Source organism: Gekko japonicus, unplaced genomic scaffold (assembly GCF_001447785.1).
Source record: "Gekko japonicus isolate JY-2015 unplaced genomic scaffold, Gekko_japonicus_V1.1 scaffold43, whole genome shotgun sequence".
Lineage (NCBI taxonomy): Eukaryota > Metazoa > Chordata > Lepidosauria > Squamata > Gekkonidae > Gekko > Gekko japonicus.
The window spans coordinates 444658-457987 of NW_015173123.1; the positions used below are offsets into that span (position 1 = coordinate 444658).

At 42.6% G+C, this 13330-nt stretch overlaps 1 protein-coding gene across 2 annotated transcripts in view; it reads right to left on the reverse strand.

The window, feature by feature from the left end:
- The window catches only part of NLK (nemo-like kinase), a 202154-nt gene that overhangs the window by 83057 nt on the left and 105767 nt on the right, over positions 1-13330 (reverse strand). For both annotated transcript variants that reach the window (XM_015421940.1, XM_015421942.1), the window contains exon 3: positions 11198-11253. In XM_015421940.1, coding sequence (XP_015277426.1) covers positions 11198-11253 — 56 coding nt within the window. The remainder of the gene's footprint in view (positions 1-11197; positions 11254-13330) is intronic.

The following is a 13330-nucleotide window of genomic DNA, read 5'->3' on the forward strand; positions in this document are numbered from 1 at the left end:
GTGACTGGGATAGTGTACAGAAACTCCCTTTCAAGCTAAAAAAGATTCATTCTTGCCCAGTGTCAAAGAGGGTTTAGCTCTGAGGAGGACCCTGGTCTGATGTAAGGAGAAAACAATTTTCTCAGGAAATAAGAGATAAACTGTAACTTTAACAAAGGAGTGAGCTAGGTTCACAAAGACTGTGACCAACTCCAGGAAATCTGTGACCAACTCCACTAAACTTGTTAAAAACGAAGGGGAAGGGGCCGGAGCACAAAAAGCTGGGCTGTAAATTGCAGTGGACTTCAGAGTGCCAACAGGCTTTTGACCGGCTAAAGGCTAGAAGATTAAATGGGGAAGGGAGAACCATGTATGCCACCCTGAGCTCTCTGTAGTAAGGGTGTGATAACAAATAGTTGTTATGCAAAGACACTTGCATGTTTTAATTCATTAAATCTTGGTTTGCAGAAGATACTCAATCCTTTACCTTGTAGTAATCCAGAAACAGAACAAAGTTTGAGTCCAGTGGCACTTTTAAGACAGCTTAATTCTGGGTATAAGCTTTTTTTTTTTTTTTAAATCCCCAAAGGGATATTTTTTATTTTGCAAATACTACAAAAACTACAAAGAAATATTAGGGAAGGGACTACAACTAAGGATAAAGGAAAGCAAACCACACTAAACTAAAACCCCAAGAGGAGGAGATCTTTTCACTGTTAGTAAAATTGTTAGTACTATAAATGTTAATATCACAATATACTTGTAGAGTTCTTGCTTAACACAATTCACTGTTTATATGTTATTTTATTAGTTGTTATGAGAGAAATCTCTGATCATCTTCTTCGCTTCAAAAGGCCATTTTCCAAGTCCTTCTGCCTTTACTTCGGCTTTCTGTCCCTGAAATCGTATACCACTCTGGCAGGTCCTGCACCCTTTTCTGCCGCAGAGTCCTCTTCCGAGGTAGCAGAGTCACTAGACTTCGTTTCTTCCTCTTTGGACTCTTCCTCTGTCCCCAGCTGACGTCTCAAAAACTCTTTAGCTTTAAAAGTGGAGTATCTTCTCTCTTCTATCGTTGATCTTAAAGATGACACCCTCCAGAATCGCCCATCTGTACGATATCCCATTAGTTTGAAGAAAAGAAATTAAGTCCTTGTAGTTTTTTCTCTTTTGTCTAATTTCAAATGGAATGTCCTTTAAGGTTTTGATGGTTACATTTCCCATTTTCAGTGGGGTTGCTGATGTTGCTTTTAAAATAGCATCTCTGGTTTGTCTTCTTGAAAACCTGACCACTATTTCTCCAGGTAGGCTATTTTTTAAAATATAATTTTTTAAAATGTAATTATCTGTATGATAATTTCCCCCCCCACCACCACCTATATGTAAGGACTGGTAAATTCCAATGTAGTTTCTGTCTCTGTCTTGAAACTAATTGGCCCTTCCCGGCAGCTAAACATCCCCACCCTGAGAGCCAGTTTGGTTAGTGGTTAGGAGTGTGGACTCTAATCTGGGAGAACTGGGTTTGATTCCCCACGCCTCCACATGCAGCTGCTAGTGTGACCTTGGGTCAGTTACAAGTTCTTTCACAGCTGTTCTCTCATGAGCAGTTCTCAAAAGAGCTCTCTCAGCCCCACCTACCTCACAGGCACTGTTCCCTCTAAGCTGTGGAGTCTTGTGAGCAAAAATTCTACTTTGTGAGCTACTGGCATTAAAGTTGTGAGCAAGCAATTTGGTTGCTGCATGAATTAGTTTGCTCTGGAGCTGTCCTTCCTGAGCTAAAGCAAAAATGTGTGAGCCAGAGGCTAAAAACCTGTGAGCTAGCTCACACTAACTCAGCTTAGAGGGAACACTGCTCACAGGGTGTCTGTTGTGGGGAGGGGGAGGGGAAGGAGATTGTAAACCGCTCTGAGACTCCTTCAGGTAATGAAGGGCAGGGTATAAATCCAATCTCTTCTTCACTCTCTCTCTTTCTATATGTAATGGTTGAGGAAATTCTGTTTCACCGTATCTGAAGAAGTGTGCTTGCACATGAAAGGTTATACCTTGAATAAAACTCTGTTGGTCTAAAGGTGCCACTGGACTCAAACTTGGATTGGATTGGATTTATACCCCGCCCTTCACTTGGAGTCTCAAACTTTGTTTTACTGCTTCAGACTAACACAGCTACCTACCTGGATCTACATAACTGTTAGGTCTCAGTAGTGTATGTGACAATGCATGTGACATACATATCACAGTTCAATGCCTTCTCCAACAAAACCTTTAACACCAAAAATAAAAGCCATACTAAGACACACCTAAATATAATGATCTACAACAACAAACTGTGAGACAAAAATATATCAGTTGTCTGAATCACTAAACTAACCCTAAAGAAACCAACCTTTTACATTAGAAAGTTAGAAAACTTACAGTCTCTCTCTATATGATACACCATACCATTAAGCCTTCCAGATCTTCCTTTCCCAGATCACCTTTTTCTTCCTCCACCCTCCTTGTAACCCACCTGTGAAAAAGCCATCACCTCCCCCCCTTAGGTTCCAACTCATACTTTCTGAACCATTAAATTACGGTTTGAGCTTCCCCTCCAAACCACAGTTTGCAGTCCTGGTCTGAATCTGGTTTTCAAACCTGGTTTGGAGGAATAGTGCAAACTGTATTTTCCATACACAAACAGAATGCCAAACTATGGTTTGTTCTAAACAAGAAGTATAAAATCAAGATCAGAGGGCTCCTAAGGCTGTATGTTATGTCTCAGACATGCCTACTTACCTAGTGGAAATTTATCCTATTCTTCCTCCAAGAATCCCATGCATTGTTCTCCCTTCCCCATTTTATATTCAAAACAGCCCTGTGAGGAAGGTGAAGCCCAGACAGAGTGAATGGCCCAAGGTCATGCAATGAACTTTAGGGTAGAGTAGGATTTGAACCTAGGTCACTGTCAGGTCTTGGAGAAACTCACTCCCAACAACACTCTTGGCAGCAGGGGTCGTTTCGTAGAAAAAGAGCTAGGGGAACTCATTAGCATAACTCATTAGCATATGCCACACCCCTGACATCACCGGAAGTGTGTCATAAGGACACACCCCCTGACATCACTGGAAGTGTGTCATAAGGCCACACACCCCGCCCCCAACGGTCCCGGCCGCCGCCGGCGGCCTTGCAGCTCCACTGCTGAGCCCCATGAGGGGCCCGGCGGTGGAACTGCAAGGCCGGCGGGAGTGCAAGGAAGCCCCGCAAAGGCCCTCCCTGGCCCCGGGCAGGCAGGGGTGGGGAGAGGCAGGGAGGAAGCAACTTATCCTCCCTCTTCTCCTGCCTCCTCCTGGCTGAATGAGGGCTGGAAGCGGGGCAGCCGGCCGGAAGCAGGGGGCGGGGCTTCGTAATGTGCCCCCCCCCCCGTACCTCACCCGGGGGAACTGCGATCCCCCGCGATCCCCCCCGAAATGACCTCTGCTTGGCAGTGATTTGTTTACTTAGAGTTAAAGAGATTTCAAGCATAGATAATCTGTGTCAGAACTGACTCCCTTGGCACCAGTTCTCGTATTATACATAATTCAAACAGCCCCCCCTTATGACCAGTCCAATCACAACAATACATCCAGCCTGTCAAAATCTACTGTGCACTGTTAGCCCTCCTCCAACACCTGCAAGCATAGGGTTACATTAACTGGCAGCATCTGGTACTCAAGGACAAGCAAACATTCTTCCCATGGAAGGGAGGCCCTGCATAAACGCAGTTACAAGCTTAGCGTGACTCCCAGCAAAACAGTTCCACACACACACACACCCTCACATTCTCTCCCCCCCCCCAGCTGGAATGAAACAGGACAATAAGCATACAGAACCAAAGACAGACTGATAGTTAAGAAACCCATAGCAAATGAGGCCCGAGCTTGACAGTCGTCCCACTAGTCAAGACATCCTAACTGTTACACTACAAAAGGTATCAAGACAGTGCCTGTTATGGCATGAGTAGTGTTCAAAAAGACCTTTCTCAGCCTGAGAACTCAGAGAGTCACTGATAGTCAGAATACGGCATACTGAGCCAGATAGGCCAAAGGTCCAACTCTGATTATACTTTTCACTCTCCCTAATTTTCCCCCTGTTGTCTTTATCTTATACAGGTCTCATATTCCCCTCCAATATCAGCTTATAAAGGAACAACCTCTTAGTTTTTAATTAATTTGAGCAATGAGGCTTTATTTCCCACCCATGCCTTCCCCCAGTGTAGGATTTTACGGGTCAAAGCATTACAGAACAGGTAATAATACAACCAGCAAGTCATATTAATTTCCACATTAGCACTAAACTTGTCAATCCTAAAACAGATTTACTGGAAGTACATCTTACTGATTTCAAAGGATCTGATTTCTCAGTATGAGTTTAGAATACCACCTTTTGCTGACCTTGGGTAGTTAATGCTTCTTCAGAAATAATATAAAGGATGCAAACAGTCAACCCCTAAAGGTGCCTCTAGTATTGCCAATGGGCACTTGGTATTCTCCAAGAATTCCAGTTTTCATTATGTTTCTACAGGTTACAGTGACAGAGAAGTTTGTCAAGATTTAGCATTTCTAGCCAAACTTCACAAGGAAGCTAAAAACCCAGATACATATTTTCACCTTCTAAATCTATTTTTAAAAACCTACAGAAGTCCCCCTCCCCAAGCTAGCATATGGCGATGACAGTTTTAGAATGAGGTCCTACAATGAATTATAATTTGCAAATCAAGGTTCTTAAGACACTAATACTATGCAAATTATGTACACAACATACCTCTAAGATCTGCAAGTTAAGCTTCCTCCTTCTCCACCTCAGAATGAACTTCTGAATTGTCCCTCAGTACTGACCAAGTTCCTCAGACCTGTTGAATATACAGGATGCACCTAAGCTATCCGAGAGATTTTCCTATTTGACCTAGCACTTGAACTATACCACTTTTAAAGCCTGTGAAGTATTGCACCACCGGCCTAGGTTGAATTCACACATCGTTCGACATTGTACTATTTTCACACTGCAGCAATTGTTCACCTCCCAGATTGTTTTGTTTGCACAGGAAAATCCAAATGTGAATGACAGGTATGGTGCCATAGAACAAAGTCTGAGCCAGCACCCTTAAGACCAATAAAGTTTAATTCTTGGTATAAGCTTTGTTGGTCTCAAAGGTGCCACTGGACTCAAACTTTGTTCTGTTGCTTCAGACCAACAGGGCTACTCACCAGATGCCATGGTGCACAATGTCATGTCAGTACAGTGCACAATGTCATGTGAATGCAGCCCTGGAGTTATATTTGTACAATTTGTTTTGTTGTTAACAAGTCTGGGGACTGCCTTTCTGCATTTTGTTTTAAACGCTCTGCTTGCAAAACCTTTTCCAGACATTTTGCAGTTATCTTTTTATCTGTTCTAATATTTTAAATTAGCTCTAAATACAGCAACAGATTAGCTGTTAAGATCATTAGAAGCATAAGATGGTAAATACCCTAAATGAAGGGGAAACAAAAACAATTCTTAGTTAAATCGCAGCCCATGGCTCTATCAGTGCTACTTGAACTTACAAAAATAATATCAAATGGTTAGAAGTGTTATTGAATGAAGGAAAACCTCAAGAATAAATGACTACCTTTGTTTAATAGCTGAGACTTTATACCACATATTATCTGCCATGTGGCCAAGTTATCGTAGATAAGGAATCTTTTAATTGGACGGCTAAGAACTAAATCTGAGTATGTGACCTCCATACATTAGACAGCGACAAACCTGGGAAGGCAGATCTGTTGTACATATAGGATCCTGAAGCTTCAGATCTCTTAGAACAGCACCTCCCAGAAGAGTTTTCAAAGCTTTTGGCTATATTAAAAACAAAAACAAAAAAACCCCTCTCCCCCACTATCAAATCAACCAGTCAATCACTCAAGTTGTACCTTTATTGTTTCAACATTCTCCAAGTTTAAATCTAATGGAGGAGAGAAATGTACCTTATACAATCAGCATGTGTTTCAACAAAATGGGTACAAGGAGGAAGTAAAATACAAAGCAGCAAGCATGAGGGTGATACACTGAAAACTGGATATTATGTGCAAACACAACCACAGCTTTATGATGTACATTATTTAAATTCCAGTAAATATCACCAGATACGGCAAGTTACAATCCTCATTTTAGCCACAAGAGAGCATTCAAAGAACGATGAGGAACTTATCACTTTAAACCTTGACCCAGATTTCCAGGGTGATTTCCTATTCGTGATGCACTTTTCTTGCAAAAAAGCAAAAGTTAGTAGCTTTATCACGTTGCCTTGTTAGAACAGTCACTGGCTGTCTGGTGCCCAATTACAAAAAGTTACTATTTATTTCCTTTTATGAGTAGGGAAAAAAGCAGGGACACAAATTTATTCCAGAAACACTTGGATTTTCCCACTTGGATAACTTTGTACTCCAGCTTTCCTAGTCTAATCAATCAATCCACAACATGGGTGTCACATGATTGCCCCATGCTCAAAGGAGTGCAAATGCTGCTGGAAGCATGAAAATTACAACTTATTTGATTGCCATAAGATCCCTAGCTGCTCTACAATAACTTACATTTAGATGCTGAATCTGAAATGGCCTGCTATTTTTCCACAATATTTTGGTATGTTTAAGAAAGGAACTTTGGACTTACCATGAAGGTTACTTCTATTTGAGGTAGAGGAGGACATCCTGATGTTTGAGGAGAGGACATCCTGATGTTTGGGTACTCTTTCTCCCACAATCCCTGGAGGCAGGATGTTAGGTCATTTCTTCCTGCCCCTGATGAGAGGAGTACCTCCTTCTTCAGTTCAGAGGCTTCCAGAGCTTCCCATAAAATACCATAAAGTGTGCTGTCATTTGTTGCTGCCAACAGGACTTAACTGAAGACTAAACAACTATGGAATAAGGCCAGAGGGCCAACCCCATTTCAGAGAAGAAAAAACATTCAATAGTTAGCAGTAACAGTGGGGAAAAGGTATAAGATAATTGAGACAAGAGGACTATTATCTACAAAGCAATCAAATTCCCTTATATAAGGGTGAGTCCAGGATGTCCTCCTCTACCTCAAACAGAAGAAAACTTCATGGTAAGTCCAAAGTTCCTTTCTCATTTGAAGAGAGGAGGACATCCTGACATTTGGAATGTTACAAAGCTTCCCCCAAGATGGGCAGCCCTGTGCCTCAGTTCCTCTCACATCACCTGTTGAAGCACTTGCCACCTGAAGGCTGCATCAGCTGCTGCATATACGTCCATTTTATGACAGCATATGAAGGCAGACATAGCTGTCCAGGTGGCTGCTCTACAGATCTCCAAAACTGATACATTGGGTTGAAAGGCGGCTGTGCTGGCTGCACTCCTGATTGAGTGGGCTGTGATTCTTTATGGAGGTTTAAGCCCTTGAGAAGAGTAGGCCAAAATAATGCAGTCTTTCAGCCACCTACTGAGAGATACTTTAGACATCTTTCTGCTCTTGGCTACCTAATGGCAAGCTATAAACAGATAATCTGATCTCCCGATAGAAGACGTATGCTGGATGTCAATACATAAGGCTCTTTGCACATCCAGTTCTTCTCCTTGGGGTGTGATGGATTGGGACAGAAGGATGGGAGGTACACCCCCTGAGACGTGCGGAACACAGAATTCACTTTTGGGATGAACAAAGGATCTAGAGCCACCACATCCTTCTGGAAAATGCCAAAGCCTTTAGCTATAGGTGAACTTCCAATTCTAAGACGTGTTTGGCAGAGGTGATGGCTTGGAGAACCACATGAAGTCTCCAAGAAGGAAAACAGTGAACTACTGGAGAGCTGGAAAGCTTTGCTCCTCTAAGGAAGCATTTGGTGGTTGAGTGGCATGAAAGGGGACTGCCCTCGACTGGAGGCAGAACTGAGGCCCAGGGCCACTGTCTATCCATAAAGCCCTGATCAAGTCCATCGTGTAGGAAGGAAAGAATGGTGGGGGCATCTGTCTCAGTCAGAACCCTGAGCTTCCTTCAGCACCATCTGACGAAGGCCTTCCAACTGGAACCATAGACCCTTTCTGTTGACAGTCCTCTGCTTTCCAGCATAGTGTTCACTACCTGCTCAGAGAATCCTAGATCTAGCAGTCCTTGCTGTTCAGTCTCCAAGCAGTCAAGCAACTGAGCCAGACCATCTGGAAGGACTGGAAACATCCAGGGAGGCTGTACTTACAATGCGATCAGGTCTGAAAATCAAGGTAAATGTAAATGTGATAGCACTGGTTGGGAACAGTGGCCATAATGTTATTAAGTTCAACATTTATGTAAATAGGGAGTTGCCCAAAGAGACCAAAACAACCACTTTTAGGTTTTAAAGCGGTAACTTCTCACAAAAGAGGGGGGTTTGTGAAGAAGATACTGAAAGGAAAGGTCAGGAGAGTCAAATCCCTTCAAGGAAGCTTGGAGACTATTTAAAACTACAATCCCAGAAGCTCAGATAAAATGTACACTGCAGGTTAGGGAAAGTACAAATAGGCATTTAAAAAGACCTGCGTGGTTAACAAAGTAATGGAAGCAGTAAAATGTAAGAAGGATTCATTTAAGTGGTGGAAGGCTAGTCTGAATGAGGTAAATAAAAGGGAGCACGGGCTGTGGCAAATAAAATGCACGTCAGTGACCAGACAGGCAAAAAGGGACTATGAGGAACATATTCAAAAACATAAAGATCAACAATAAAAATTTCTTCAAATACATTTGTAGCAGAAAACCAGCCAGAGAGGCAGTGGGGCCCTTGGATGAAGAAGAGAAGAAGAAGAGATTGGATTTATACCCCGCCCTTCAAGAAGTAAAAGGATTACTAAAGGATGTTAGGGAAATGGTTGAAAAGCTAAATGCATTTTTTGCCTCTGTTTTCACTGTGGAAGACGGGAGGTGCCTACCCACTCCAGAACCACCAATTTCGGGAGGGGTGCTGAACGACCTGAGTTGTATTGAGGTGATGAGAGAGTAGGTCCTACGACTGATGGACAAATTAAAAACTGATAAATCACTAGGCCCAGATGGCATACATCTAAGAATTCTGAAAGAACTCAAATGTGAATTTGTGGATCTCTTGACAACAATATGCAATCTATCATTAAAATCTGCCTACGTTCCTGGGGTCTGGAAGGTAGCTAATGTCACCCCCAACTTTAAACAAAAGGTTCCAGAGAACCTTTTACAGGCCGGTCAGTCTAATGTTGATATTGCGTAAGTTCGTGGACTCCATCATTAAAGATTAAATTAGTAGGCACATTGATGAACAAAAGCTATTGAGGAAGACTTAGCATAGACTCTGTAAGGGAAGATCTTGTCTCGGGAAGATCTCGTCTCACTACCCTGTTAGAGTTCTTTGAGGAGGTAAACATACATACGGACAAGGGTGACCCAATAGTTGTTTACCTAGACTTCCAGAAAGCTTTTGCTAAAGTTCCTCATCAAAGGCTCCTAAGTAAATTCAGTAGTGATGGGATAAGAAGACAAGTCCTCTTGTGGATAGACTTCCACCTTCTCAGACATGCTATTTTAAAAGGAGAGCCAGGGCAAAGGCAGGCAGTTGGCAAGTGGCTATTCCTCCAGGGGTGTGGCAAGGCAGTAAACGGTCCCCGTGGTGACCAGACGCTGGACAGTGGGAGACATAGAGGCCAGGCCTCAGAACTTGGAAGGGAAGCTGGGAGCCCTGACCCTCCCAGTGGGTAATCCCTACAATGGTCAAATGGTGGCAGCGAGCTAACCAAGAGTGAAAGAAAAGCCTCTCCGGGTGTTGAGATAAACCTTGGAAGGCAGGGCGGAATAGGGCCTGCAGGCAAGAGAGCAGGTGCATTCCGCCACAAAAACAAATCAGCCAGTATCGTAATACCCCTATATAAATCGACGGTGCGTTCTCATTTGGAATACTGTGTACAGTTCTGGTCTCTGCACCTCAAAAAAGATTAGGAAAAGTGCAGAAAAGGGCATTGGGAAAAGTGCAGAAAAGGGCAACTAAAACAATTACGGGGATGGAACACTTTCCCTATGCAGAAAGATTAAAGAGGTCAGGGCTCCAAGGGTTGTGGGAGAAGGAATACTCAAATGTCAGGATGTCGTCCTCTCCTCAAATGAGAACAGTTAGGAATGGTAAAACTGTTCACAAATAATTAGAAACATAGCAAAATTAGTTAGTTCTGCTTTTAATAAAGTGCACTTTTATAAAAACACAATTGTCACTGGTTACTGAGTATGCATATGGAGTACATACACAAACCACAAGACAGATATGTGTGTTTGCAGGACGTGTGGTAGTATGCAATACATACTGAGACAAATATTGACCTGCATTGTCAAATGAAATTAAATTTCACTGGGTCTCTTCTTAAACACTACAAAAATCAGTCTGAGGTAACTAGTTACCACACAAAGCAACTATCCATCCCCTCATGTCAAGTCTACCTAACCTTACATAACAATAGGTTGTGCAAAGCATGTTACAAAGCAAATAATCCACATTATGAGGCCTTGAGTTTGTCTCCCTAGAAATACTGGTAATAATTCCAGGCCCTTCTCCACATTTCAAAGTACAAATGGAGGACGTGCAATAAACCCCAAGTGATAAGCTGTTAGGGAATTCCACCGTCCAGCCAAAAACCCTCTCCAAGATGATTCTGTAGGGGGCTCAAGCATTATTTCCCCAATTGTTTTGTATTTCTACCCTACTCTGTTTAACTGATGCTTAACCGTCCTCCGCATCCCATGGCTCCTGGATGGTAATGAGCATGTTCAGTCCTTATCTGGGTTTTTGAGATAGCTTCTTCTTTAAAAGTTATGAAACATCCCCTGCATATGCAGAAATCCTTTCCCGCCTGTGGGTAGCCCCCCATTTTACTTCCCCACTGAAAGGCATCAGACCACCAAAAGCTTGCTGTAAGGAGGAGCTGATTTAATCTACTGCCATTTTCTGGATGCTTTCGTACACATTTCCAGAAAGCAAGCTTAATGCCTCACCCGTGTCTCAGAATTTATTGAGTCTGCTCTTCTACAGCTAATGACAAAGATCCATGTTCTCCCTTCCGCCAAACAGTTTGCCATATGGGCTATGACAGTTGTTCTACCTGCCACCTTCCCAGTTGCCAAAAGGGCTGAAGGATTAGAAATTCAAAGCCAGCACCCAACGTCTGTAGCATGGAGTCAATCATACCAATCTCAAATAAGGCTGCTTGTTTAACATTTAGGATACATTTCTTCAAAGTAGTCAATGTGTGGTGGTTGGAGTATGTCGAGAGCAGAGAGTACCTAAAAAACAAACAGGAAAGATGATTTGATTACTTGGAACACACTAGAAATCCCTACTTTAGAGACACAACAGTAAACACAGACTGGACAACTGAAAGGGGAGTGGGGAGAAGACGAAAACTGGACCTCAAGAAGATAAGGCACTACTGATACTTGATCTACAGAGGACAATATTCACTTATTTATTTATAGGTAATCTCTGAGATTCAAGGCAATATTCAATATGTAATCTATCAAAGACAAAAGTCCATAAAACCTATAAAAATGAGGACAATCAACAGTTACACCACCCCAACACACAACAAAATTTACAAGGCATTCAAATGTGCTTCATAAACCCAACTGTATTACTGTCCTTCCTCAAAACAAACAGCAAAGAGAGCCAACGAAAACCCATTCCAGAGCACTGCAGAAAGCCATTCATGAATGGGCCAAGAAGGCATCCACCACCCAAACTGAAGGAACTTCTCAAAGTAACCACTGAGAGAAACAGATTCAGGTGCGTAGCCGTGTTGGTCTGAAGCAACAGAACAAAGTTTGAGTATAGTGGCACCAGTTTAAATCTGGGTATAAGCCTTCATGTGCACACGGCGGGAGGGCGGGATAAAAATCAAATAAATAAATAAAAATCAAATAAATAAATAAATATATGCAGATTTAAACTTTGTTGGTCTTAAAGGTGCCCCTGGACTCAAACTTTGTTCTACTGAGAGGAATGTACGTTATGCACAGGAGACAGCAAGAGGGGCACTCTCCGGTCATGAAATACTTTATTAAGTCAAAATCAGCAACTTAAATTGAGCCTGGAAATATACACGAAGCCTGTGTAGATCTTTCAGAACAGATATTAGATGAGGTATGATAGTTCAGGGTTAGACTTCAAAAGTGGAGACCTGCAAACAATGCTAGAAGCAGTGGGGAGGGGGAGAGATAATTCCTTAGCAAAGTTTCCCCCTGTGCCAGATCTCCTCCAAGATGCTGTTAGCTCTCACACCCATTTTCACCCTTTCCCCACCAGTCTTCAGAACCAGCATGGGGCAGAAGTTAGTATGTTGGAATAGGATCGGGGGGATCCAGTTTTGAACCCCACTCTGCCGTGGAAGTTTGCTGGATGGCCTTCAGCTAGTCACACACATCCCTGCACCAATAGGTAACAGAGATATTTCTGCACACTTAAGTGATTGTCCAGGTGTGTGGAGTCGAGGACATCCCCCTCAAAAGGTGAGGATATTTCCAGAAGCAGTGACTGCTAGTTTTATTTTATTTCCTCCATTTATACTCTGCCTTTCTCCCCAATGAGGACTCAAAGCAGCATATATTGTTCTCCACTCCTCCATTTAACCCTCACATCAACCCTGAGAGCCCCTTATAATAGTCATGTAAGTAAACAACCATGATATTATTATGTAATCTATTCAATAATTATTATTAATCATTTATATTATGGTACAAATTACAAAACACATTCCAATACAAAATGTACAAATATTTAAAGTGTTCTTGTAAACCAAATTGTCCGTGCTCAATGTTCCTCTGTATAATACAGCTCAAAGTGGCTTTACACAGTCCTTCTTTGACACAGATGTAAATTATTCCAAATATCTGATCAACTGTTGTGGCTCAGATATTTAGAATACTACTAAACTACGAATGCTAACTACCAATTTCCACTGTCATTTGTTTAAGCTCTCTTTTAAATTGCTTGCAAAAGGCCATTTCATGGTGTATACTAGAATCACAGAGTCATAAGAGTCCAACCCCCTCTGTCACAGGCCATCTAGTCCAACCCCCTCTGCTCAATGCAGGATCAGCCTAGAGCAGGTGTTGCCAAACTGCGGCTCACAAGCCACATGTGGCTCTCGGAGCCCTCTCCCACAAGGCTTGGCATCCCCCGCGTCCCTCCCTCACTTTGAAAGTGGAGGGGTTTTTTTTATTTTTATTTTTCTTTCCCAGTGGATGGGCAGGCAGCCAGGGCCTGCTCCCTGGCGGCTAAGACCTGCTACAAGCAGCCCTCAGTCGGGCCAGGACAAATTGGGGGCTGCACATGCTGCCTCTTCCTGCCAATGCTGAGAGCCAG